This window comes from Podarcis liolepis (genome assembly GCF_965112155.1).
Source record: "Podarcis liolepis genome assembly, chromosome: 3".
Classification (NCBI taxonomy): Eukaryota; Metazoa; Chordata; class Lepidosauria; order Squamata; family Lacertidae; genus Podarcis; species Podarcis liolepis.
The window spans coordinates 90,281,062-90,308,798 of record NC_139557.1 but is presented as its reverse complement, the minus strand read 5'-3'; the positions used below and the strand labels follow the sequence as shown (position 1 = coordinate 90,308,798).

The 27,737-nt window shown below is 41.7% G+C and overlaps 2 protein-coding genes across 8 annotated transcripts in view; one reads left to right on the top strand and one right to left on the bottom strand.

The window, feature by feature from the left end:
* CLIP4 (CAP-Gly domain containing linker protein family member 4) overlaps window positions 1-27,452 on the bottom strand; it is a 38,933-nt gene extending 11,481 nt beyond the window's left edge. For 2 of the 7 annotated variants that reach the window (XR_014524293.1, XM_083496086.1), the window contains exons 1-9: window positions 26,850-27,060; window positions 20,230-20,377; window positions 14,650-14,789; window positions 13,799-13,892; window positions 11,733-11,894; window positions 6,370-6,488; window positions 5,213-5,449; window positions 3,130-3,265; window positions 2,330-2,467 (exon numbers count right to left, since the gene is read on the bottom strand). Coding sequence is in view for 6 of the 7 variants with exons in the window: in XM_083496086.1 (XP_083352212.1) it covers window positions 2,330-2,467; window positions 3,130-3,265; window positions 5,213-5,449; window positions 6,370-6,488; window positions 11,733-11,894; window positions 13,799-13,892; window positions 14,650-14,789; window positions 20,230-20,362 (1,159 nt within the window). In the remaining variant the exon portion in view is untranslated. Of the gene's footprint in view, window positions 1-2,329; window positions 2,468-3,129; window positions 3,266-5,212; window positions 5,450-6,369; window positions 6,489-11,732; window positions 11,895-13,798; window positions 13,893-14,649; window positions 14,790-20,229; window positions 20,378-20,862; window positions 21,030-21,311; window positions 21,402-26,480; window positions 26,593-26,661; window positions 27,061-27,233 lie in introns of those variants that run through there. The other 5 variants (XM_083496087.1, XM_083496088.1, XM_083496090.1 and 2 more) reach the window with 5 other exon arrangements.
* PCARE (photoreceptor cilium actin regulator) overlaps window positions 21,541-27,737 on the top strand; it is a 35,056-nt gene continuing 28,859 nt past the window's right edge. Inside the window, exons 1-2 of the mRNA XM_083496034.1 lie at window positions 21,541-22,401; window positions 24,860-24,925. The gene's annotated coding sequence lies outside the window, so the exon portion shown is untranslated. The remainder of the gene's footprint in view (window positions 22,402-24,859; window positions 24,926-27,737) is intronic.

Here is a 27,737-nt window from a genome sequence, read left to right as displayed (position 1 = left end):
TAGAAACTGTTTTGTGGGCCCGATGTGGACTGTGGGCTCAGCAGCCCTGATTTAAACAATCACAATCTGAACAAACATGAATATTCAGAACTAAGGTGTCTTTCTTATTTCTTGCCCCCTTTCAGCACAGGATTGAAAAAAAGTACTTAATTGCTTTTTTTTTATTTAGTTTCTTTATCACCCATCAATAGGGTTACAGAACTTCTTTAAAATGCTATGCATGTGCAAATATCCCACATGATACCAGGAGCAACATCAACCTGCTGGAACGGATGTGGGGAGACTAGATATTACATACATATGTGGTGGTTTTGCGAATCTCTTTACCCATTTTGGGTTTTGGCATTTAAAGAATTCAGTTTAATATACAAAGCAGACCTACAACCCGGTCCTCAACTTGCTTTACTTGGAACAAAGCACCTGTCTACTCCACCAATTGCTCCTAAAGAACTTTTAACATTCCTCTTCACATCAGCATGTACGGAAATAGCCACGCAAGGGCACACTGCCTTGGGCTTGAACATGGAACCAAGGTACCTCCAGAGCATGGACAACAGTGCTGGCTGAAAAGCTGACATGCCAGACTTGTGAGACCAAAGGATGTGAAAATACCCCCAAACAGAATGACTACTATTTATTCAATCACAAAGGTATTCTAATCACAGATTTCCCACATCGCATAAAGTTATGCCCCTAAATTTATTTGTACTAGCACCATCAACTTTTGAAGCACTCAAAACTTTTGAAGCACTTAAAATACATTTACCTATAGAAGTATTTTACATTTACATAGGTAAATACATTTACCTATAGAAGTATTTTACAATAGAATCAGTTGTTTTCCTAAGAGAATAGCCTATGTCAGAACAGTAGCATCCCTCATAATCTATGCATGGAAAATAATAATCAGCCTTAGTAATGTTCCATGGGTCTTCTATTCCACATTGATAGACATGCCACTAATATCAGAGAACAAGTCTGCAGCTGATTTTTTTGGCAGAAAACATAAAGGGCAGAACTTTATTATTTATCAACTAAATGCATATCTATTGGCTTCATCTGGCTGCTGGGCTGCATTTTGTACTAATTCATGAATGTACTCTATTATTAGATGTTTATCAGGCCAGCCTCAATAAGACCAGCATGACAAGCAAGAACAAACATGTTTACATATCAATTTATGAATACTTTTCCGGAAAAAAATCTGACAAAGCAGCCATTACTCAGAGAATTTGAATTTTAAAATTTAACCCAATGCCCCAAACCATGTCATTCCTTTTAAAAAGAGTATCAACAGGGGAAAAAACAGTATTTTTAAAAGCTACACTTAGTTGCCACATCTATTAGAACAGTCTCTCTCACCAGTGGCTCCACTGAGTCAAGGGAAGGTGGGGAACAGTTTCCCCATTAAACAAAACAACAAAAACCCCACCTCCTGAGAGCTGGACAGGCTTAACTATTAGAGTCCTAGAGCCAAAGTCTTTGTAAGAGGGGACAGGTTTTATGGAAATTTTAAAGGACAGTGTTGAACAGGTGGTGAGAGGTTGAGATGAGGAATCCACAATTTAAATGTAAAAAAAAATCTTTTAAAATCTGCACCACTAACAGAATAGCAAAACAGAAGAGGGTGTACAGAACCGTATGAGAAGGATGGGATCCTAGCTCAGTGAGTGAAGCACATGCAATGCACATCAACTGAGTCCATGGTAACTCCAAGACTCCTACCTGGAATAATGGAAAGCCATTGATAGTGCAGACAGCACTAAGCCACATGTCCAAACCTTTGACTTGGTATAAGGCAGCTGTCTACGTTCTATGAGGACATGATCTATAAAGGATTTCGCAGCTCACAACCAAGAGCCAACCACAACAAAAGATGCTGCTGGCACTTCAGGGGAGGAGTCACAATTCCTGCCTTCTCAAATCCACAGAGGCCAGTGCAGCTGCATCTCCTCCTCATCTGCAAGGCCTGTTTGCTCCAGCAGGTGGGGGGCTAGGGCTGACTCTTCCCTCAGCACAGGAGCCCAGGTACATCAACGGGCTCGCAGGTTTAACAAAGGTAAGTATAACTAGATTTCAAGGCGGTTTCCCAAAGTAAAACAAGTACCACAATACACACACTCAAAACAACAACATGTGGAAAAGAGGTTAAAAACCATCTTGGGAAAGCAAGTTTATCCCTGATCTGACCTAAACCAAATATTATACATTTTTTAATTATTTAGCCTCTGACACAACACAGCACTTGCCTACAATGGGTTGTGATTTTGGACCGAAAAATAGGTCATCTTCCGAACATGTTCTTTGGCTTTAATGCTATCATGCTTACCTGAATTCACTTTGGACGTTATGTGCGTTACATCAATTTTCTTGGACTTGACAGCGGGAGAAGGTCGCGGGGAAGAAACCTTTGCATTCTTTTTGTGTTCTGAAGCTTTACTTATTTTAGAGAGAGGTGCAAAGATACCTGGCAGAGAAGACACACAAGAGAAATAAAAGCTATTAATTGCAGAGCTCAGCTACTCCTTGATAACCTTATTCAAGTATTTATGACTGTTCAAGTATTTAAATAACGGCCAAGTACCTGACACTTTTGTAGGCAGTCTTAAATGATGCTTCAAGTATTCTACTTTCCTCTTATGGATACAAGTTGAAGCACACTAAAACAAATACTTAAGCTTTTGCACAAACGAGCTTGTGACTGAGATGAGAACTGGCCTCACGACTTGTGTCCTAGCCATTTTGCCATCGCTGCCATCTTTCCTAACTATAGCCTTCAATTATCTTTCTTAAGAAATAGGGCTATCACAGCTAAGAGAGGGATAGAGCATACTGCTTACATTATCACTAGTAACATCCACAGCAAACATCCATCTAAATTACTATCTCTATGGCAAGCAAAGAAGGGGATGCTACTGATAACTAAGAACTTAGCAAAACTATAGTTGTTGAAAATTGTTGACAAGAACCATGCATTTTATTTTAAGCCCAAAAGTCCAACTTCCAATCAGAGAAACATCCAGCAAGTGGGGGAAAATTGCTTAACATGATATATATATGGCCAAATAAAAAGGCATTCCATTAAAGCATCTGCAAGGCAATGCATCTCAAATAAAAAAAAAGTTATACCATGTTTTGGTGCACACTTGAAGTACTGTACTTTGCCAACACTTCCATTGTTTTTTCCTTCAGGTTCATCCAATTCTATGCCAGCCCACTGTCCACTGGCAAACTCTGTTGTGCCACAAAATCTTAATGTGCCAACCTAAGAGGGGAGGGAGTAAAAAAGTATGCATCAACCTTTGTAATGGGTTATTTTCAAAAGAAAAAAGGTGCAGCAGTGTGAAGACTGAATACAGGTATCTGGGGGAGGGGAAGAGTTCAAGTGCAGTATTTTTTATGTCATGGATCTGTCCCTCCCTAACACATCACTCTTCTAAGTGACAACCCTTCAGATATTTGAACACGGCAAAGACTTGTCTGCTGCTACTCCAATGGGCTTGCATCACAGGAGGGTAGGTTTTTGGTTGAACATTCATAAGAACAGCTCAACAGTGGAACCAGATATCAAGAGGATGGTGGATTCTCTGTCACAGAAGGACTTCAAGCACAGGCTAGGCAGCAATTTGTTGGGGATACACCTATACTGAGCAGGTCACAGACCAAATGGCCTTTAAGACCCCTTGAACTCTGATTCTATGTAGAGATGGATGCTTACAATGTTTTAACATCCAGAGTCTAAGATGTAGAGATACCCAGCTTCCCAAATGCAATCCTTACTCATTCAAACTTCCTGCTAAAGTAAGCATACTTGTAAAGAATGTAAGACACAAACCAGAGATTTCTGAACATTTATTAGTTATTTTACAAAAATTGCATCAACTATAAAAAACCCACTTACAAATGATCGGAAATGTAACACTCTTAATTAGTAAAAAGCTAAAGATTTATTTTCCTCCAATAAAAACTAACTGTGCTACTTTGAAAGTAGTTAACATATTGAGAGGCTAAGAATTAATCTGTCTTTTACTCATTTGTGAAAATATGAACCGGAGCAGTTATGCGACACAGGTATTTTCCAACAAATCACAAAAGAGCAAAATCACACAGGACATTCCACTCCATTTTTTATATTAAAAATGTAATAAACCAATTGCACTTGTAACTTGCAGATTCCCATATTCCAGTATTAGTCATTTAACTGAATTTCAGGAAGTTTCTGCTAGCAAGGGTAGATCCATATAGTCTGTAAAATTCTCGAAATGCAAAGAGTTCTTCAGTTTTACATGAGCAACAATGTGGGAAAACAACTTTTTGAAAGCCCCAGTAAGTCACTCCGACAGTGTTCTGTTGATTGGTTTTAGGACACAGAACAGCTGCATCTCCCTTGTGTAGGCAAGGCTTATGACTTTTATATGTGGGTGTGATCCGCTGACCTATCCACGGGAAGCAGAGTTATGAATGCCCTTTAAAAACTAATCTCCACTGGCTCATTACAGCAAATGGCTGAGAAACTTTTCCAGAATCAAATGTAGACTTCACTAACCAGTGTTGATTTTTCCTCCTGCATCATGTGTGGAGAAGATTCACAATGGAAACAAAGCTTTATGTACAACTTTCATTTCCTGTTTGCTTAGACAGCTGTGGAAATGACTTTATACGTTATTACATTTCAGAGCAGAAGCAGAGTTTGTCATCATCTAAAAATCCCACTTGCACAGAATTACTGTGAATCTTACTGGCACTAAAACAAATGTGTTATATGTGTTATATATATGTATAACCCATGTTCCAGTAACAAGAAGCCGAAAGCACCAGCCTGAAGATGACGAGTGAGACCTCGTCGAAACGTCGCCTAGACACCCCAACTTTTACACGGGAAGACACCCGAGGACACCAAAACCTGCATTCCTGTACCCGTGAAAATCTACGAAAGCATATATATATATATATATATATATATATATATATATATATATATGAGTTACAACAACTGTGAAGAGCAATAACTGTGGGCCAAGATATAATAAGGACAATATACCTAACAAGCTGAATAAGGCCCCTGAGTTAAAACCTGCAGAACCCTTTGCTACTGAACATTTCTGCAAGCTTCCCACTATAGATAGATACCATGCCAGTACTGCTATCTACAATAGGCCCTTCCTCATACCCATTGTACTGCTTCCCTTCTGCAGCTTGTTTTTCGACATACCTTCTGTCCTGCAATGACAACCCGATCTCCAAGCTTCAGGCCAAGGGATCCAAGCATATCTTTGCCAGTGACATTATCATAGTTTGGAAGCAGGGCCTTGGAAATGTCACAAGACAGAGGCACTGCATCTAAGAGCATCTGCTTAATTTCTTTAGCACTGGCTGCTGCATCTGCCATCTCTAGTGGCATGTCCACCGGGTCAGGAACCACATCTGCTGGAGTCTGTCCCTTGTCATTCTGTAGAACAAAACACATACCAGGAAGGGAGTGTATTTAGGTGCTTAAGGGAATGTTAATGTGAACATTTTCTTATTTTATTAGGTATTTCATACCTAATATAGGTATACTTAATATAGGTATACCTAATATACCTATTATTATTTTATACCTAATATAGGTATACCTAATATAGGTATACTTGCAAAGGATTTCTCCTTCCTTTCTCCTCTGCAGCTTCCAAATCCGCTGCAGATGTTTGGGCAACCCTCCAGAAGAGATTTGCGGAGCACATGGAGGAGCGCCCAGGTGCGGGGAGAGGAATTCCCATTTCTTCCACTTGCATAATTCAATGCCGGATATCAACCAACATTTATGTAATGTGTTTGATATATTTATTACTGGCTTTGTTGTGTCTATATATTGATTAACTGTTTTTCTGACATATAATAATTATTATTTATTAGATTTCTATACCACCCTTTATCTGGGAATTACAGGGGCAGCTTACAATATAAGCTACTTGGAGCATTAACTGGAAAAGCAGGATATGAACAAGTTTGATTATGATAATGAGATACAGGATGAACAGGATTCAAAAACAGAGCTGTGACATTGATAATTGGGTATTAAATAACCCAAGGTCAAGAGTTAAATAGTTTTCTAGCTAAATGTCTAAAGCACAGGAAACTTAAAAATAAAAGGCAATTGGTCATGCAGCTCAGAAAAAGTCAATGCTGGCATCTAGGAATCTGAATTGTTCCTGAAGACTAACTAATATATGTTCAAGCCTAAAATGGAGTGAGAGATAAGAGTATTTGTCCCCCCACCCAACCCCTATGCAAAAAAAAAGCAGTTTTCACTTGTCAGTATCTAACTATAGAACGAGAGAGTTAAATATAGTCAGATGAACCAAAACTGGTTGCAAATCAAAACCTCACCCTAAAGGCCGGGTTGGCTCCGTGTTCCAATAAACGCTTTACAGCTCCTGTACACAAGTTGAAGGCAGCAATATGCAAGGCTGTTCCAAAATCAAAGTCACTGCAGGTGGCATCCACATCTATAATTAAGCACCAGATAGATATGAGCATCGAGAAACATTTGTCCATTTTGAACACTCTAGACTGGTACCATGTTTCGTTTTCATTCAGAATCTGAATTCCAATGATAAATACAATAATTAGTCTTAATGTCAGATTTTAAATTTAAGATACAGTCAATGCTATAGTAGTAGTAACTGCATAATTTATATCCCATGTTTCTTCTGTGTTAGAAGTCAAGGAGTACACATAGGATTCATTCTCCCATGCAGGCACTGACCAGTCCCAGAGTATCAATGCTTATAGCCAAATTTGATGCAACAATTTGATGCATGAAGGCAATTAACATGTGCTTTAAAATACAAAATAGCAGCCACAGGGACTTAAAGCAGCATCATGGTGCTGGGGGGGGGGTGGAGAGAGTTTAACCCTTTCTCCCCTACCTTGGTTCCAAGCAGGGTAAAAACCCCAAGTGGCTATTTGCGTTAGGAGGAAAGTGCAGAAGCAGCTTTGATGAAAGGGACTTTCACTGGGACTATGGCAGGGCAAAGGGTTAAACTTTCCCTCCCCACCCTTGTTACCTCAATGCTATTCAGGCTCTGCTATAGCTGCTATTTACACATATGTATGCCTGTACGCAATTAGAGTTACATCTAGTTTGGCCCTTCTCAGCTATATCATGTGCTTCAACTATCTCAATGGTTTAATGCACAAGTGAATGTATACCTGTACCAACACAAATAACCAGATTTTATAAAAAGACACACTTGACAATATTTAAATTAAGTGCTTTGAAAATCAAAACAGCATTTTTTGATTAAAGAAAAGTATAAACCAACCCAGACCCTTTCTTTCTTAAGGCCAGTTCAGCTGGACTTGAAAATGTGCTACAAAACAGGATAAGAGTGTGCAGACGTCTGGGCAGAAACTGATGAATTGTTTTACCACATACTGAGGTACCAATTTTCCAGTGAGGACGAGCGGTTTGTTTTGCTTCCAGTACTGGCCAGCTTCCAGATGCTTCTATATAGGGAAATGTTAGCCTACATTGAAAGAACAGAGCCCTTGGACATCTGGTGAAACAACCCAAGGATTTACATATCCAAATGTCAATTCCCACATCTACAACTTGCATTCCAAATTGGATGCAATTATGAAAGCAAATTAAAAAAAAATAATCAAGGTGCCTGTTGAGATATGACAAGCGACCACTATTTGTACTTTCCTGAAACAATTGAAGACATTTCATTTTAACAAGCTTTTCCAGCTGGATGAGAAGGTTTCTGTCTTAGGATTTTAAAACAATAGAAAATAAACACCTATTTATTACCAGTTATTTTCTGTTACATTTTTAAAAAACTGTTTTTCAGCTGTTTTTGTTATATGTTTGCAAGTCACCTTGACACACATGTAAATTAATAAACAAAATAAGGTATCCAGAGTCCCCCAAGAAGATTTATCGAATATGATTCCATATAGCTGACAGTTGCAAATCCCTGCCTGTAAGCAGCAACGCAACTTGACAACTGCACTCCAATGGATTAATTACCGTATTTTTCGCCCCATAAGGCGCACTGGCCCATAGGACGCACCTCATTTTTGGGGGGGAAATGAATTAAAAAAAATTATTCCCCCCCCCAGCCGCGGGGCTGGGGAAGCCTGAGCTTCCCCCGACCCCAGCCCCCAGAACAGGCTGCCGCCCCAAGCCTTGCGCGCACCTCCCCGAAGCACGGGGCATCCTCCGGAGGACGCCCCGTGCTTCTGGCTTCTGGCTGCCGCCCCAAGCCTCGCGCGCCCGGCGGGACCTCCCGCCGGGCGCGCAAGGCTTGTGGATAGCTTCCTGAAGCCTGTAGAGCAAGAGGGGTGGGTGCCCACCGACGCCTCTCGCTCTCCAGGCTTCAGCGAAAGCCTGCATTTGCCCCATAGGACGCACAAACATTTCCCCTTCATTTTTGGAGGGGGAAAAGTGCGTCCTATAGGGCGAAAAATACGGTAGCAGAGAGAGATGTTGCTCCACAAACTGCATTCCATTTGTAGATCAAACCCCTGAAAATTTTGGAATACATGCCATGAGCCAAATCAAATCAGCTGTTGCAACATTGTCCTGATCTCAGTTTCCTTAACTGAGAGTTTCAGTCTTCTGGGAGTCAACCAAGTAAAGTTCCCTTTCAGGGTTATGTAAACCCTTCACTTTCCTGAAGTAGATTACAACGGGCGTGTAATATCCAACAAGCTGCAGACAAGTTTACCTAGCACCAAAGAGAACAGAACATGTTGCTGCAGATCCTAATGGCTCGGAGTATCATATAACATTAGACTGCCAATCTGAACAGAAGCTGTTTGTCCATCTTTTTGGCAATCACCCTGATTATCTCTATATGCATAAAGATGTTTCGGGGGGGGGGGGGAGAGATGCTAGCAACAAGGTTAGAATGTCCAGCAGTCAAGTATCATGTGCAGTATTCCTGAATTATGTGAGTGCCATCTCATGGTTGACTCATGCTGTCAGCCTCTCACTGTCCAGCTCATCTGTTTCCAGAGGGGGAAAGAATTTCTGATCGCCCATTGAGGGAGGGACAGAAAGCCTCTCGAGTCCTCATCACACCCCTGCCCGTCAAACTGGTGAAATGCGCTATGAGAAGCTAACTACATAAATCACTGCACCCTGCAGATAAGCAGGCAAACAGCTGCCATCCCTGGATCAGGATCAGCGTGGGTGGAGAAACCTCTCTGGGAACTTGTTTTGAAACAGAAACATGCCTTTCACCTGTCACACTGAAATCAAAACGAGGGTAAGGGAAGAAGAGGATTCTGTCCTGTCAGAATGGTCATAAGAATGTGAGAAGAGCCAGTTGGATCAGGACAATGGGTTGTCTAGTCCAGCATCCTGTTCTCACAGTGGCCAACCAGATGCCTGTGGGAAACCCGTCAGCAGGATACAAGTCCAAGAACACTAAATATCGTCCTGTGCTTTCTAACCACTGGCGTTCAGATACATTGCCCCTTCTTTGGAGGCAGAGCATAGCCATCATGGTTAGGTAAAGGTAAAGGGACCCCTGACCATTAGGTCCAGGGGTGGCCGACTTTGGGGTTGCGGCACTCATCTCGCTTTATTGGCCGAGGGAGCCGGCGTACAGCTTCCGGGTCACATGGACAGCATGACTAAGCTGCTTCTGGCGAAACCAGAGCAGCACATGGAAACGCCGTTTACCTTCCCACTGGAGCGGTACCTATTTATCTACTTGCACTTTGACGTGCTTTCAAACTGATAGGTTGGCAGGAGCAGGGACCGAGCAACAGGAGCTCACCCCGTCACAGGGATTCGAACCGCCGACCTTCTGATCGGCAAGTCCTAGGCTCTGTGGTTTAACCCACAGCGCCAATCGCGTCCTTTGCCATCATGGTTAGTCGCCATCAATAACCCTCTCCTCCACAAATTTCTCTAATCCGCTTTTAAAGCCAGTTCGGTTGATGGCCATCACTGCCTCATGTGGGAGAGAGTTCCATGATTTAACAATCCACTGCGTGAAGGACGTTCTTCAGAATCTTCCAACACTCACCTTCATTGGATATCCATGATTTCTAGTGTTATTGGGTGGAGGGGCTCTTTCCACACCATACATCATTTTATAAACTTCTAGCACGTCATCTCTTATGCGCCTTTTCTATAAATTAAAAAGAGCTAAACGCTGCAGCCTTTTTTCATAGAGGAGTTGCTCCATTGTTACAAATGGTTCAAAGAGTACGCACAGACTACAAAGCCAGTGCTTAAGGGGGAATACAACACCATAAAAAACATGCTCTCTCTCCATTTCCCAGTCAAAGGAACCACCAAGCCTCCATCTTGTTACAATTCAGCATCAGCATATTGGCCTTCATTCATCCCTCTACTGCACCCAGACTCTGATCCACAACCTGCACAGCCTCTCCTGACTCAAATAGAGTTGCTTGTCAGCAGCAAGTCATAGGAACAGTACCAGTGAAGAAATGTGTTCATTTATATTCAAGCAAGAACTAAACATTGCATGCAATACAAGGATGCTGGGGGGGGGGGAGAGATGCCAGGTGTTTCCTTCTCCTGCCTGCATTACACTCTATTTTCCAGCCAGCAGCTGGCAACAATATGGAATGTGAACAAGGAAATGCACACAATTGGGGGGGGTGTCACAAAAGGGGTAATTGATGCATTATAAGGGAAAGACAGACAACTCAACACAGGAACACCATTATAAGAAACACCCTTTTTAGTGACAGTATTTAGTTATAGCCTCAAATTCTCTGATTCTGCTCCAAAGGACAAGATGAAAAGTGCTACAACTTTTCCCACCTTCTCCAGAGTGAATTTGCTAGATTTTCCAACACTACTTCTCCAATAAGAGGGATCAAAAAGTCAGGAAACAGTGACTGAAACAAGTTTGTCTTTGTTTGTTCACTCTTCCATTACTTAATCAGCATTCTCAGAGAACCAAGTCAAAACATGTGCATTTTCCCACCCATCCCAGTAGCAATTTATAAAGGCTTCGCTCTCTTAAATATTACTTGGCTAAAAAAAAAAAGATTAACAATAGCATCCAACTATCTGACTGGGTTGCCCCAGCCACTCAAGCCGGCTTCCAACAAAATATTAAAACGTGGAATGCAATTGACATGGAATGTTACTACTGAGTTACAAAAAATGACAAAGTGAAAGAAGAATTCCAAACAAAGATACAAAAATTTAGATTAGAGAAAAGTTTGCACATCATATATGTTCACTTCTGACGTTGCTTTCCATACTTTGTCATAAGATGCATTACCTTTGTAAGGTTCAAAATATGCAGCTTTGAATGGCAGAAATGTGCTTTTTAACAATATCAGCATATTCAGATGGGCATGGGTGGTAAATATGCATCTGACTATCTGGACACTGTAAAGGACAAACTGTGGACATGTAAAGTTCTCCATGCCCCTACCCACAACCAATGATGTAACAGTCAATGATGATGAACCAAAGTTGGAAAAGACAGAGCTGCATCAAGAAACAGCTAAGATTCACTGCACAGCACAGATGGGAAAGAGACAAACTGGACCTGCAATGCCATTTTGGACTGTTGGACCTTGTTCTCACAACAAATGCCTTAAGATGCAAATCGCTCCCCATTTTTCAGTAGTTTCATACATGTGTCAAGAAAAATAACATGGGGGAAAACTGTTTTGTGACACTGAAGGTATCAACACAGGTAAGAAATACAGCATCTATTGCTATTGCATTTGGCAATATTTACCTTTTGACTTTGCATTTTTCAAAATGACGCTAATGAGTTCTGGAACATCAAAGTAGGCAGCATAGTGCAAAGCATTCATGTTTGTCCAACGGCTCCTCAAATTGATATCTGCACCCAAGTCAATAAGTTGGGAGGCAAATTTGGCGGCAGTCTCAACATCCCCTGCAAAGCAGATTTTTAAAAATGGCACTTTATAACTGGCTTTGTGGTTATTTAATAGGCTGTATCAATATGTTAGATAATTGGACATCATGTCCAAAGATTGTTGGCAACTTTACAGCAACAGTTATGAAGCCAAGGCATTCGAAGCAAGATGTTCCTTGATAAGACAGATTTAAGCACTAGTCAGGCAGTTATTGCCTTTGAACACAGTTAGGAAAATAAAGTGAAAGTAAACTTTACAGGACTTCCTATGTGCACTTGCATGGGGAAAGCCTATATGTGGCTTTTGCATTCAGTTCTACATAGAAGTGGCTTCTCTGTAGGATTTTTATGATACGTCAGGCAGCTCAAAATGCTTTGATTTAAGGCTTAATTAAGTCTTGGTTTGCAGAAGTAAGAGAAGGGGCTGAAATATCCTTTGTATCTTAAAACAGGAATGATGGGACATGAGCTGACTCACAGTGAATCATATTCCCTACCCTGCACTGGGTATGATGGCACAGGGCTGATGCACAACCACCCCAGGCAGAGTGGGTCATTTACTCAGCGGCACAATGCCAAAGCACATCAAACCAGAACACTTGTGCCAAGGGAGATATGCTTGTTGGCTTGAATATGAGTAAGACAGGTTTAAAGCAAATGCTCTACCTCAAGTGGATCATGAGTCGCAGCTCTAAAGCATGTATAGACACACATACACAAAGCCAACAGAGACCGGGTTAGAATTTAAAGCATTCGTTTTAGAAAGCATGTGTCCACACTGCGTCCTTCCAATAGTTTTATTAATCATGTTTCAAGATAAAGAATCAAATTCCAATTCAAATAATATCACCTGCATTGCGTTTAATCACCTGCACGGTGTTGCTAGGGGAAAACGTGTATCAAAAAGTGCCATGTAGAAGGTCACAAAACTTACAGAGACATAGAATAGGCAAAAAACAACAACCCTAGAAGTGAAAATCTGATGCTTTCATCTTAGAGTATGCTATCTTTGGAAGACTTGGCAAGAAGAAACCACAAACAAGCACACTACTGAGTACAATCAAAGAGACGTGACCATATAGCTTCCAGGCTCCACTTTTATGGAAGATTGGGTGATTATGCAGATACTCAAGAATCTCCAGAGATTTGGGAATGGGAAGAGGAATCAGGCACATTTCCTTAATAATCTTTCATTAACTAGTGAAAACCATCCCTTTTATGGCAAGCCTTCAACAGCGTTGTTCGTTGCCGCTTTCAAAAGGCTGTTGCTTGGACTTCCTGCCGATTCAGTACATGCTTTTCTCAGCTGCTAAAAGGTTATTGCTTAACCGTTACTTGACAAGTTCATGAGACTGTACTTCTTATGCATCTTTGAGAACTCTTCTGTGATCAAGAAGCAGCTTAGCAGTTTTAATATAGCTAAATAATACAGTGGTGCCCCGCAAGACGAATGCCTCGCAAGACGGAAAACTCACTAGACGAAAGAGTTTTCCGTTTTGGAGGTGCTTCGCAAAACGAATTTCCTATGGGCTTGCTTCGCAAGACGACAATGCCTTGTGAGTTCCTGTTGGTTTTTTTCCCTCCCCCCCCCCTTTTTCTAAGCCGCTAAGCCGCTTATCAGCTGATCCGATCAGCAGATAAGCCGCTAAAAGCCGCTAATAGCGCTAATCCTTTAATCCGTCAATGGGCTTGCTTTGCAAGACGAAAAAACCGCTAGATGAAGAGAATCACAGAACGGATTCTTTTCGTCTTGCGGGGCACCACTGTATTCCCACTGGGTACATGGATAGCTTCAAGGATACAGCCCTCCTCAACCAGTCAATCTAAGCACAGTGGCAGCACAGCCAGTGGAAAAGGTAGAGAAACCTCTCCTTCTGCTAGAAAGACAGCTGGCAGTGAAGGTCTCAAATTGATTCACTCACCAATACCATGAGCCCCTGACTTGCATGTGTAATGCAAGAGAGTCATGTCAGTCAATCCATCTCTGTCATTCACATTGCAGCCTCTCTTAATGATCTGCAGAAACGATAAAACAGGACCATATATGATGCAGCTATTTAACCTAAAAAGATCCCAGTCTCATGGCAATGCCTGCCAACAAATTTCATCTTAGTATATTATCAGAGCAATTTGGTGATACATTTCACAGCAACAAAGGGATAACTAATGGCTTATTGCCATATTGTTGTCATTATTATCATTTATTACATTTCTATATTGCCCTTCATCCAAAGATCACAGGGTGGTTCACAACATCAACATTAACAAAATACTCTCCTTTAATGCATTCACATTATGCTTCTGTTAGCACTATCTCGGGAACAGAAAGCTGCTTTACACAATCACAAACCCTTGGGTCCATCAAGTTCAGCATTGTCTATACTGAATAGCAGTAGCTCTCCAGGGTTTCAGCAGGGAACTTTGTTATCTGCTAAGCTTATGAAAGCCTAGGAATATATGCCAACAACCAATACACTTTTTATTTTATTTTTTATGAAATCTGTAGATCTCTGTAGATCTCGGGACAGTTCACAGCATAAAAATACAAGATAAAATCAACTTTTGTGGTGCTCACTCACTTTTAATATGATACCAAGAATTCAAGTTTTTATTTTAACAGCTGAGTTTCTAAGCCCAAAGCCCCGCAGAGGTGATGCTATTTTGATAACGTTAGCTCTCAAATAAAAGCAGAGTGAGTGAGTTAGTTCCACAAAGAGGTCAAGGCACAGACACAAAAAATACCTTTCTTTATAAATCACCATATATTTCTCACCTCGCTCCCAATGACATCAATGTTCTGTTGAACTTGGGGGACCCATTGCCTTAAGATAGCAAATAGTTCAGACACAGATGTCTTGGGGTTGAACAGAATCTCCTGACATGCCGCATCATTAGGATCAAAAAAGGAGAACTCTATGGGAATAAGAAAAAGTAGGTTGAGTTTCTAAAGTACTTTGCAGTAAGAAATGCCCAACAAATTTGTGAACATGATATACATATAAACAAAGAGAATTCTCTGACTTGATGGCAAACACTGTAGCTTTATTATTGAAAAGACAAAATATAAATAATATCCACTAAATAGAACCCTCACATATCAACACACAATTGTTCTATACAGCATACTTCAAGAAAAAAGAAATTACTTCACAGGAAGAATAAACTCTGGACCAAACTACTGTTGGAAAGAGTTCTGTGTAATATTCCCTTGAACAGATTTTTGCTTAATGAAAAAGTAACTGTTTGAGGCAATGATGATGTCTCTTGTGGACATTATTTCCTCTAAAAATAGCCCTCAAAGTAGTTCCTCCTATGTAGGAAGAAAAGCAAAAAGTTTTGGGGTAGGCAGTTCTAAGATGAAATATAATTTGCAGTGAAAGCGTTAAGAACTACTCCCATTTTTTTTTGCTCTGGGCTTTAGTCTCAAGCAGCTGTTTTGTTTTGAATCTTTTCAGGAAAATATATATATGAAATTGCATGTAACAAGTAGTTTGGTCCTCCTAAGAGTTGTGTGCCTCTCTGCAAAATGTGAAGTTTAATTCAGCAATCATTCAGGAATACTGGGCTACAGCAGCAGAGAGGGGAGAGGGGGTTAGGGAGGAAATCTAACACACAAAGTTAACTTACATAACCCAGAATAATTAGCATCAGAAATAAAGCCACTCATCAGAAACCTAGCTTAGCCTAATTAATCAACATTTTGCTAGCTATTGAGAATTTACAGAGTTTGCATAAGGAATAAGTAGTAGCAGTTCCTTACTTCTTAGTTAATTGCATTTGTTTGTCAGTTAAGAAAATTTAAGGATGTGGTTTAAATAAAAACCTATTGATGTATGCAACGCTGGAGTGGATAAACAGATCAATTTATTGGCACTAAGAGAGCTGTACAGTTGGAATTGGTTTTATTTATGGCACAATTAAACATTTTTAGTGACTGCACAGTTAGGTCAGTCATCAGGAAGGCTATTAACAGGTAACGTTTGAGAGCTAACCACCCTTATCCTTGGCCACGCAAGGAAGGTTTTTCTAATTAAAACAGATTAGCTTTGACAATTGCCTTCTTCCCAACATGAACCAGAGCTTCATACATCGGTAAGGTGCTGAGGATACAAGAAGAGAAAGAACGACCCGTTTATAATATGCAGTTTCCCAAATGTGGTCAGCTTAGGGAAGAAGAAATAGAAAAGAAGAGGGGCATGAGCAATAACAGAGAAGAGGAGAAAACAGCAGCTGCTGGCTCATATTAAAATCTCTTTGCAAGCATGAGGACAGACCAAGCAGTGACAAGACCAGGAATGATGAGCAATATGGGGTATATGCATCTGCATTACAGAAAAGAGCACATGTTCCTGGTTGACATGGGCAGCCAAGCAGATGAGGATTTGTGTGGAGCAGTGGCAGGTTGACCACTTTGATTCAGGCTCTGGTTTGCCCAATTCTGTCTTTGGCAGGTGAAAACTCACATATATAACAGCCTTGTAAATAAGTCTATGAAAATTATCGTATTTTTCTATAACACGCCCCCATGCATAAGACAACCCCTAATTTTTTTTAACCCAAAATTAAGAAATTAAGTTGTTTAGCTTTTTTTGGGGGGGGGGGTGGAGGTCACTTCCACCAATCGCTCACCCGCCTGCCCGCCACTGCTGATTGCTTGCCAGTCACTGCTGATCACACACCTCGCTGCAGCCAATTGTTTGCTTGCTCGCCACCACCAACAGCCCATCCGCCCACTTGCCGCAGCTGCCAATCACCTCCCCAATTGCCACTGCCAATCTCCTGCTTGCTGCTGCCATTAATCACATGCCCCCCCCCTCTGCATTCACTATCCGTGTATAAGATGACACCCCATTTTTGCTTAACTTTTTTTAGCAAAAAGGATCGGAAAAATACGGTACTAGCCTGCTTCTCTTTCATTTTTCAACGTGTCTCTATTAGTAGCTTGCACTTCCATGATTCCCACAAGGGGGGAGTCTCCTTCTAAAATGGGCAGAATGGAAATACAGGCTGAGAGGGTGGAAAGCCTTCCACTAAGCAGACTGGTGCAAGAAGGATCGGCTCTCTGCTGGCCCACTGCATTTCCATGCTACTTGTGAAGGAAGAGGTTGCCTCCAAACGGGCAGAATTTTGTGGGACGCATTCAGGCACATACCGGAAATTAAGATTTGCACAATGAAAGTGTATCAAAGCACTCTGTCACCCTGCTACAACAAATATACTTTATAAAAAAACTAGGACTCTCCACAGGTAGGGAGATGACAGGGAAATGCACTGAAAAGTATGGGATGAATGATTAACAAGGCAACATACAACCACTGTGCAAGCAAATCAGGGTAAACTCAGGATGCCCAACTTTCTTTTCAGGACTAAGGCATTTATTCCCACAAGAACTTGAAGGAGAATTAGCTTTAAAAATGCATTAAAGTGTGCCAATCAGTGTATTTGCCAGCAAACGAAAGCAGGTTCATATGCTGAAGATCAAGCGAGCTTTTGGGGAGAAATTGATGTTTCAAAAAAATTGACATTCAAGGAACATATGCTGAATTGAAACAGCATTGAGATATACTGCTGTGCCTACTGGGAAAGCCCTGCACACTGCAAAGGATCAGTGAAATAAATACTGAGCTGACTGACAAGCCCTTTTATATAGTTTCTCTTACTACCCTGACTAAAGGCATTCTACCGTTAATGTGCTCATGAGTAAGACATCTCCTTCAGGATGAGCTAGAGTCGAACTGCCTCTCACAGAGAGCCTTGCACTGGAGAGTTCTTAGAATTGTGGAGTGACTGCACAACACAGAAAAGAGGGGGCATTACAAACATTCACTTGAAAGCAAACAGGCTATTCAACTGTCAGGCAAGCACAATGTATATAATTTGGAGAAAGGTTTTTTTGTTGTTTTGTTTTTTAGTCACTACTTGAGATTTCTACAGTAATTAAGAGCTGGATCACTTGTTCTAACACATCACTTTGTCACCGCTGATTAACGCTTGTACTTTTCAAAGTGAAAATCTACCTGGCAGCATGCTATTTATTTCAGGTGGGTACAATCCTTAACCAAGCCATGAAAACTTTTGGCTTGCAAGTTCTTGATGGATGAATTTGGCCATGCATGAAATATTAGTCTGAGCATGTTAAGTGATCTGGCCTCCCCACAGTTCTTGCTATACAGCCATCAATTAAGATTTTGAAGAACAGGGTAAAATCACTAAACAAGATCTTTGTGTGATGAATTGTCAAGGTGGTTCGCCATCTTGTCAGGCTGGTCTGTCAGTTCACTGAAACATATTCAGGAACTGACAAAAAAAATAAGGCAACTCTATAATAAAGTCTCTAGCTAAGTAGAGACAATGTATGCTGAATTTCAATGTGACTGAAGCACAGCCTGTGGGAACTCAAGCTCATGTCTGTGCAAGCATGTTGAGGACTGCATTAGCAATGGATTCCAAGAATTACTATTTCTTCCAAATCCAAAAATTTAATACCACGCACAGTCAGAGATCTTTGCAAGAAGTTTTAAAGTAAACATCGGTGCCTGAGAGCAGCTTTCTTTACACCAGAGAGGTCCGTATCATACTTATTGTTTTCCCATACAGCCTTGTGAACTGGAGCCACCTGTAAAAGTCATACCATAATTGCTGAGGTATGGATCATAATGCAGTTGCTGCTGTCATATACAGCAATCATAGCCCACGAAAGCTGGGTAAGGAGGTAGCAAGTCCTAGGAGGCCACCTAGCCTAACATGAAGGAGAGTTCATTACTAAAGCAATGTTACCGGCCATAGTTTCTGTCGCTACAGGAGAGATTTAATTCTAAAGAAATCCAGGCAGCAAACAAGCATTCCCAGTGGGGACTGAACACATTCTTCCCAAGTGGTGGGTTTAAGGGATTAAAATTTAGCAGCATACTGCAAAGATAGCTGTTGTGCTCATGGGCAATTCAAATAACACCGCATCATCAACCCTGCTTGAAATGGGGCTGGCCCAAATGATAATATTGTGTCTCCTGTAGCACCTAGGAAAAGGAAATGTATGTTTGGGCATGAACCTGTGACACGCAGGTACAAACATGTACATAACTTGCATTGCGGGAAGGGATGTGTGCATAAGAAAAGGGTTGAGGCCCTGTGTGCACATTTCACTTTGATGTGGGTAGACAAGGATGCAGAAGCTGGAGAAGAGAAAAATACGACTAGGACAATGACACAGAAGGCACCAATGGCGTCCTCCCCATTAAGAGAATACTAACAAAACCTTGGGAAATAGGGGGAAGGCGGGGGGAAATAAAGCCTGCTGGGGCTATTTTTAGAAGGCATGGAAACTAGATGCCTCACTTGGCCAAGTGATGGAAACTGAAGGTCAGTGAACTTCTGTTTTTCCTCAGGCTATCACAGAGCTGTATTTGTGGTAAGGATTAAAATGAACACATACAGGGCCAGCTTGAAGCACTCTTAATTCATGTGCGCTCACATGAAAAACACAAACAGACCCTTAATGCAGGCTATGACTAGCCAATAAGTATACAGTGGTACCTCGGGTTAAGTACTTAATTTGTTCCGGAGGTCCGTTCTTAACCTGAAACTGTTCTTAATCTGAAGCACCACTTTAGCTAATGGGGCCTCCCGCTGCCGCCGTGCCGCACAATTTCTGTTCTTATCCTGAAGCAAAGTTCTTAACCCAAGGTACTATTTCTGGGTTAGCAGAGTCTGTAACCTGAAGCGTCTGTAACCTGAAGCATCTGTAACCCGAGGTACCACTGTACAAAAGTGCCCCATCTGTAAAATGTCGAGGCATATGCAGTTTCCAATGTGCCCCTACTCAAATTTTAACTTAATGAATGGGCTCTGAATGCAGTCACCCCACTGCACTTTTTTCTGAGCAGGCATCTCCCTAGTCTCTCTGTTCACTATATCACACAACTCCTTCACACATACAGTGTCATGAACGCTAGCCAATAGGCTCCTGTGACATTTCCACAAATATTTCACACAGCACTCCAAATAATATAGATGCCTCACACCAAAATATTGCTGTCTGAGTGCTGGGAAAACGTCATTTTGGAATAAGTGTGTTACTTTGAGAGAAGAAATCTGCGTTGTTTATGCATTATTTGCATAATAAATTGATTGCTTGGGGAGACTGTAAAATTGATTGTATTCTACAGCATCTAGCACATTGATTTGATGCTGATTTGACACATTTTAAATACGGGAGACAGATGAGACCATTTCGAAATGAACTTTGTTTTCCGAGTTGAGTGCATCATTCCGAAATCCATCTGCATGCATCTTCCTCAACTTAACATTCTGAAAACAGTTGTTACAAGTTATTCCTTTTTATAAATATACTTACCACATTCAGAAGGCATTGGTGCTGCAGAAACAGAATAGGTGATTGAATCTTCAGAACCCGGAATAAGATACTGGTATCTTTTAGTCAATGGATCTCCTTCTATGGAAGGGTCAGGAAGATCCTCTATGGTCATCTTCTAGAAAGCCACCTTTAACAAACAAACAAAAAGGGGAGTTCCCTCAACGGTGTGTTATAACGTCTATTCAACAATGCAGTTTATACTTCTATTGCCAAATATGCACAAGACTGTAATCACTAAAGACTCTCTAGCTATACAGCACTAACTACTACTACTTGCTAAAATACTGAGTACAATTTATTATTTGTTTAAACCACATATAATTTTTAAAATCTCCAAGCCCTATATAGCAATACAAAACCCCAAAACACTAAAACACCTGAAATTTCAGGTATGGAAAGGAAAAAGCACATTCCAGAATGCAGGACAACAGTGGGAAAGGTCCCCTTTTCAGGTCCCCTCCCCCCGCCCCCCATGATCTCAGGGGTTGCCAAAATTGAGACATTCCACATATATGGAAAATAATCTGAACTCCAAAGTAATTGTATCAGCTCAGGAATTATTTCACCACTCCAAGGTCACACCTACACCATACATTTAAAGCACTATGATACCTCTTCAATAGTCATGGAGAATCCTCAGAATGCTAGTTTGTTAGGAGTGCTGAGAACTGCAGCTCTGTGGGGTCACCCTCAAACTAGAGTTCCCATTATTGTCCTTGACTGTTCAAGTGGTATAATAGCATTTCAAATGGACGGTGCAGGTGTGATCTAGGTCACTAGAATTCTGCAACAAAATTTGTGAGGAGACAGAAAAGGGGGCAGTGAAGTAGGATAGGAATAATTGAAATAATGGTACTGCAGAACCATCAGCAGACAGGTGTGGTTTTTTAACCTTATTCAGTATGTCCACACATTGATATACGCCTGGTGTTAAATTGGTTTACTTGCAATTCTTTCCCTTTAAACACAAAAGCTGCATTAGGTCTTACAAAGCCAGAGAATTTCAGTGCATTTGAGCAGCACTTGCTCAAAGTAATGCCAACTAAGCATGGAAAACATACTAGGATGTATGTTCTCTGTGTTTCCAGAAAGCAGTCTTAATTGACTAACTAGGGATGGGTGGAAAATATTCCAAATTTTCTAAGCCATTTTTTGCCTGCAAAAGGAAAAAAAAAACATTTCGTACGTTAATTGGTAATCAATTGTAAATACATTACCATTTCAAAGCCTGGCAATTTCAAAGTTTTTAGCTTTGTATCAGAAAATGTTCTGAAGCAAAGTAGCCTATGGGAATTTTTCGTTAATATATAGCAGGTGGTTTTGCCATTCTAGGATGGGGGGGTTGAATATGTATGTAAAAATTCAGAACACAACCTGAAGTTCTCATGTAAATGAATGGCACAGCTTCACACATTATCTAGTAGGGTTACCAAGAATCACTGTTTACTACTGAGCATAGTAATCAAGCCCCTAAAATTCCTGTAAAATTTCCATTAAACACATATAAGCTAGTCTTCATCTTACTATTTTTGGTAGATTTGGCTCCCAGTAACACTTTGAAATTTGAGGAAGACAAATCAGCTCTTACATAACTTATTTGGGTCAAGTTCCCACTGGAAGAATATAGAAGGTCACAATTCTTTAATTAAGAATGTGTGTGCACAATTATTTATACCACATAGCTCAGAAGGTAAACCCATGCAAAAACTAAGCTATTTCAGCGCACGTAGCTGAAGGTTGACTGGAGGGCACACTTTGTGAGATATTGACTTTGAAAATTGTTTCTCCCTGGTTTGCATTTAACTTCAGGGCATATTTGCCCTTATTATTCCATTTATTTCTAGCCTACTTTAGCCACCCCTTCAAATTCAAAATAATAGTTAAACTGAAAAGGGCTTGCCTGTCACTCAGGCTCACAGCCTGAATGTGTTTTGGAATTCTGCAAGGCAACTGGTGACTATTGTCCCTTTAAAACTCTAAATGGCTTGAGTCCTGCATACTTTGCATGGTTCTTCTCATGTGCAATCTGAAGTATCATAAGGAATTATTGGAACGTTTTATCAAATTATCATATGCTAGCCAGGTTAAGTCAGAAAGAAAGAACACTGATCTCCAACACACAGTGGTAGCCCCATGTGGATGGAACCAAAGGTAGGCTTCCAGAATCTATCTTTGAAGACTTTAAATATGTATACCATTTTTAGAACTGCTTTTACTTGCCTGGGTGGAGAAACCTTGAAACTGGGCTGAATTGTTCTTACTTTTTTTTTCCTAATGAGATATTGGTTTTAGAGTGATTGATTTTGCTTTTGTATTTATTCTACAAATTTTGGGCTGATTTTTAATAGTGTCCAACTATCCTGACCTCTTGAAGATGGACATGGGAAATATGCAATAATTATCTTTTTAAAACGCACTTTTCAGCTTTAGCATCATGCTGCAAATGTCATGGCCACAGATTAACACTGTACTATATATATTCAGTATCATTAACCCTCAAACCCAAATGAGCAGTAAGAACAAGTAGTGGGACACGGGTGGCGCTGTGGGTTAAACCACAGAACCTAGGGCTTGCCGATCTGAAGGTCGGCAGTTCAAATCCCTGCGACAGGGTGAGCTCCCGTTGCTCAGTCCCTGCTCCTGCCAACCTAGCAGTTCAAAAGCACCAACTGCAAGTAGATAAATAGGTACTGTTCCAGCAGGAAGGTAAACGGTGTTTCTGTGCACTGCTCTGGTTTGCCAGAAGCGGCTTAGTCATGCTGCCCATGGGTGCCAGCTCCCTTGGCCAATAAAGTGAGATGAGAGCCACAACCCCAGAGTTGTCCACGACTGGACCTAATGGTCAGGGGTCCCTTTACCTTACTACTGTACTACTGAAAAAGTGAGAGGGGAAATTTGATATTATAGCAGAAGCTGTTACAGAACTTGTCATTGCTACTTCACTGCTTAGGACAAAGCTTGAGGAAGCAAATTAAGTGTTGTCATAATGAGGAGCGTATTCAGCAGCCTATAGGTAGCCCCTGTCTCTAGTCAGTACCCTCATCCACAAATCATTCCCCAATTAGGAAGTATCATGTCAAATGAAATCACATTCAATGCTGGAAGGAACCCAACAACCTATTCATTAAGAACATCAGAAAGACATGCATGTAGAAAACAGTGAGGAACTTGTGAACTTGTAAGAAAAAAGGACAGGAAAGTAAATAGCATTTAAGGAAAATGAGGTCAACGGTACATCAGCTATGAAATATAAAGTACAATGGTACTTCGGGTTATGAACTTAATTTGTTCTGGAGGTCCATTCTTAACCCAAAACTGTCCTTAACCTGAGGCACGCTTTCGCTAATGGGGCCTCCCGCTGCCACCGCACGATTTCCGTTCTCATCTTGGGGCAAAGTTCTCAACCCAAGGTACTACTTCCGGGTTAGCGGAGTTTGTAACCCGAAGCGTTTGTAACCCAAGGTACCACTGTATATCTTGCAAACATTTGCAAAACATGCAAAGAGTGAAAATGCTAAAACAAAATTAAATACTTTTTATGACAACTACAGTGGTACCTCGGGTTACATACGCTTCAGGTTACATACACTTCAGGTTACACACTCTGCTAACCCAGAAATAGTGCTTCAGGTTAAGAACTTTGCTTCAGGATAAGAACAGAAATCGGGCTCCGGCAGCACGGCGGCAGCAGGAGGCCCCATTAGCTAAAGTGGTGCTTCAGATTAAGAACAGTTTCAGGTTAAGAACAGACCTCCGGAACGAATTAAGTACTTAACCCAAGGTACAACTGTATAAGCTTTGCTGTCTCATTGGCATCTTTCACCTAGATATGGGAACAACTAAAGAGAGGTCCTAAGGAGTGGCTAGAACAACCTACAGAAAAATGTTGCCACAAGCATAGTGGAAATGGATAATTCAGCCATGAAGAGGCAGGGTAGGCCATAAAGTTCTCACTTGCTTCACCTTGTGATACTACCTATACCATCACTCAGTAGGGAAAGGATAGACATGTCTGATGGCCTCATTTATTTCTGCCAGTAAACCCCATCCTCACTGCAGACACAACTACCTCGCAGGAATTTTTGTTTCCATTTACTATAGTAGAAGGAGCTTGATTTATTACCAACTGATTATGAATAGAATGGGAAGGACTTCATATATTTCGCGATTGGAGTATCCGGCCAGCTATAGACTGTGGTATAGCATGCCTACACATAGGTCTTCCATCATTTTCAGAATTCTTGAAAAAGCACCACATTTATTTATCTGGAAATAACTGCCCTTCATCTGAAGATCACAGTGTAGTTCCCAACATAAAATACAAAATGAGCACACAAAATACATAATAAAACAAAAACAAACAAATAATCCCTGTCCCACGAACACATTTAAAAGGCCATGGAACATTATTCAGCCATGAAATTCATGAACAGAAAGTTACCTGAGCATAAAGCATGAAGTAATTGCAATAAGAACATTCATTATCAAGAGGTGCTATGCTAACAATTTACATATTTTACAAATTAAGAAAAATGATGGCGAGATTGGAAATTGACTATATCACAGAGAAACTTCAAAGGGGATCTGAAGCTCCCTTTTTTTCTCTCAGTACAGAACTGCTTACTTTGGATCCATAAGATGAACTGAAGATAACTGTATTGAATCTCAAAGACAAGTAAGTAACAGCCAGTCCTGCTCCCCAATCCCTTGGCCATCTTTTAGAATAAGTTTTGATTTTCACAATCACCACCTGAAAGCATGTTATTGAAGATGCCGAAAAAGTAAGCAAGCATATAGCCAGCACTTACTGGATGAGTTTCAATTATTTGGCTTGCTCAATAAGTGGTGATCACAGATTCCATTTTCTGGATTCCCTCAAACTACGTAGCCTGAATCAATTTCTATGACTTGGTGACTGCAGAAGTCAATGCTATTAGAAACAAAAACTTAGCTTTCTGAATAAATTATGAAAGAAAAACATTGGGTTATTATGTACCACTGAATGCAGTACAACCCACAACGAACTTTTCTGCATAGAAGTTTCAGCACTACAGTTTCAAATGTCAAATGTATCTGCCAAATGTGATTTAATATCAAAACTAAATAGAACTTACATTACACTGCATAGTAATCTAGGTAAACACGAGAAGGCAACCACATGTAATCTACAGAGCCATGAGCAGCACAGATTAATATGTCCTTTAAAATTAGAAGTCTAATTTGACATGGAAAGTGTTAATTAGTTTTCACCTGACAGATTAAAGGAGGCTTCTTGTTCTACTAATGAACATGTGATATTTGTGCATGTTTAGAGAGCAGTCGTACCACAGTAAAAGCATACACAGTAAGTAAAGTGATTTTATAGTATAGAAAAGAGTTAGAGATACTACCGACTGAAAACTGTTGTGTTCCGGAATAATTAGCCAAACTTGGTAGTCCATGAGAGAAACTAACTGGTATTGGGATTATATTGTGAATATCTGGATAGTATCTCCCTGAAATCCTAGCCATTCATGCTAAAAATTGTTATTGCTGCCTTATTTTGTTTTTATTTTTTAATACAAATAGTAACATTCCCACCTAGTCTACTTCCCTTCAATAGTAAACTACAAGCAACTGCAGTGTCACTCTTTTCCTCTTACAGTACTTCCATTCCAATTCAGAAGTTCTGAGAAAAGCTGGTGTGGTTTTTTAAAGTGGTGCTTAAATGCAAGCCCCTCTATGCAAGCCAGCCTCTTATGCGAAAGTGTGACTTTTATCCCTGCTGCTGCAAAGAACAAGAGGTTGGGGGGGGGGGGTCGAAAGAGAGAGAGACCTGACACATACAAACTGGCATTACTCCAAGCTCACAATTAACTAAGTCAAAACAAGTAACACTGCCTGCAAAATTGCTTTGAGGAAGGTGGAAGGGGGGGAAGACTCTGAAGGGGAACGTTCACCAAAAGAATGCAGCAGTTCTATGCGACAAAAAATACAGAGATTGGGGGGGTGACCTCCCTTAGAGCAAGGGATGCATTTCAACCACCCCTCTCCCTAAGCGTGTGTATCTTATGCCAATGCCTTTTTTGCAAGCTCAGGCCCCAATGGGTCCCTCCGGAGCCCACGCGCACAGCAACGCAAGCCCCTCTCTCTGCATTTGACCCCACTCTTCTCGGAGGATTCCCGCGTCCTTCCCGTCACCTGCAACCCACACACCTTTGCCCTTCATTTCTCCCCCCACTAGAAGTCACCTTTTCAGAGCCGCTTGACTCCCCACCCCCCAAAAAACCTCTCCACAAATCCACCGGCAGCGCTATTTTCCCCCACCTAGGACCATGCCTACAAACTCCACGTGGGCGTGCCGTTCAGACGTTCCCCGGCCCCCTCACCGCGCCACGCCACGCCCACATCACATCACAAAGGTAGGCTTACCTAGGCCGCCCCCTCCGGCATCTCCCCCCCCCCTCGCCTTTGGGGCTGAGCAGCAGCACCGCCTGCCCAGCCCCCTTCCCCCCCCCCTCAGCAACACACCGGCCTCCCCCCTCCCCAGAGACAGCCGGAAAGGAAAGCAAGCCAAGGTGACAGCGGCTCCTTCAAACGCCCCCCCCCCGCGCCTTTACCTGTCCTCTCCGCCCAACGGAGGCTCCCTGAGACAAGGGAGAGGAGTGAGGGGAAGGATGAATCCCCGTTCCCTCCAGGCGCCGCCCCCGCCCTCGCTCGCCTCCCATGCCCCGCCCCCCCCACCGTCGATCACCATCATCCGCCATCCCTGAGGCGCAGCAAGAGGTTGAGGCGTTAGGCCCCGCCCCTTCACCCTCGCTCTCAGCCAGTGAGCGGCCTTGGCTCCGCCCCTCCGCTTTACATACTCGACCTTCTTCCACTTTCGGCTCCTAGGAAACGGCGCGTCAGGCCACGCCCACATTCGGTGTGTGTGTGGTCTTTGGCTCTCTTTTCCCCCTTCCCTCCCCACGCGGGCCTCGTGCGCCTGCGCCTGCGCGCATCACCTCTCTTCTTCTTCCTCCGCTTCTCCTCGCTAATGAAGCGGATGAGAGGCGAGTGGGGGCGGGAGTCTCGCGCATCCCGCAGTGGCTCGGAGCTCAGCGCGCGCCGCTTCGCGCGACCACCGTTCTCCGCAGTTTGGTGGTTTTTTGCAAAAATGACAATGCGGCGGGTTGGGTGAAAGCAGCAAGCCTGGCTTGGAAACCGCTTCAAAGGCGTCACAAACGTCACAAAGTGCACAGGGTCGCAGTCACAGAAGCAGTGCAAAAAGCACCTTGAAGCACCGCAAATTATTTATTTATTTGTTCAATTAGTCATACCGAAAGGAAAACTTAAAATCTAACGCAGATAAAACCGGCAAGAGAGAATGACATCCTGTGCAACAAATACAAAAAGCAGTATAGGTGTGTGTTGTGTGTGTTCACTAACAGTCCCTTAGAACGCTGCAAGTAATGGTTCATTTGCTCAAAGCAGGCAGCGGTGTGTAAGTTTTAATTCAGGAAATGTCC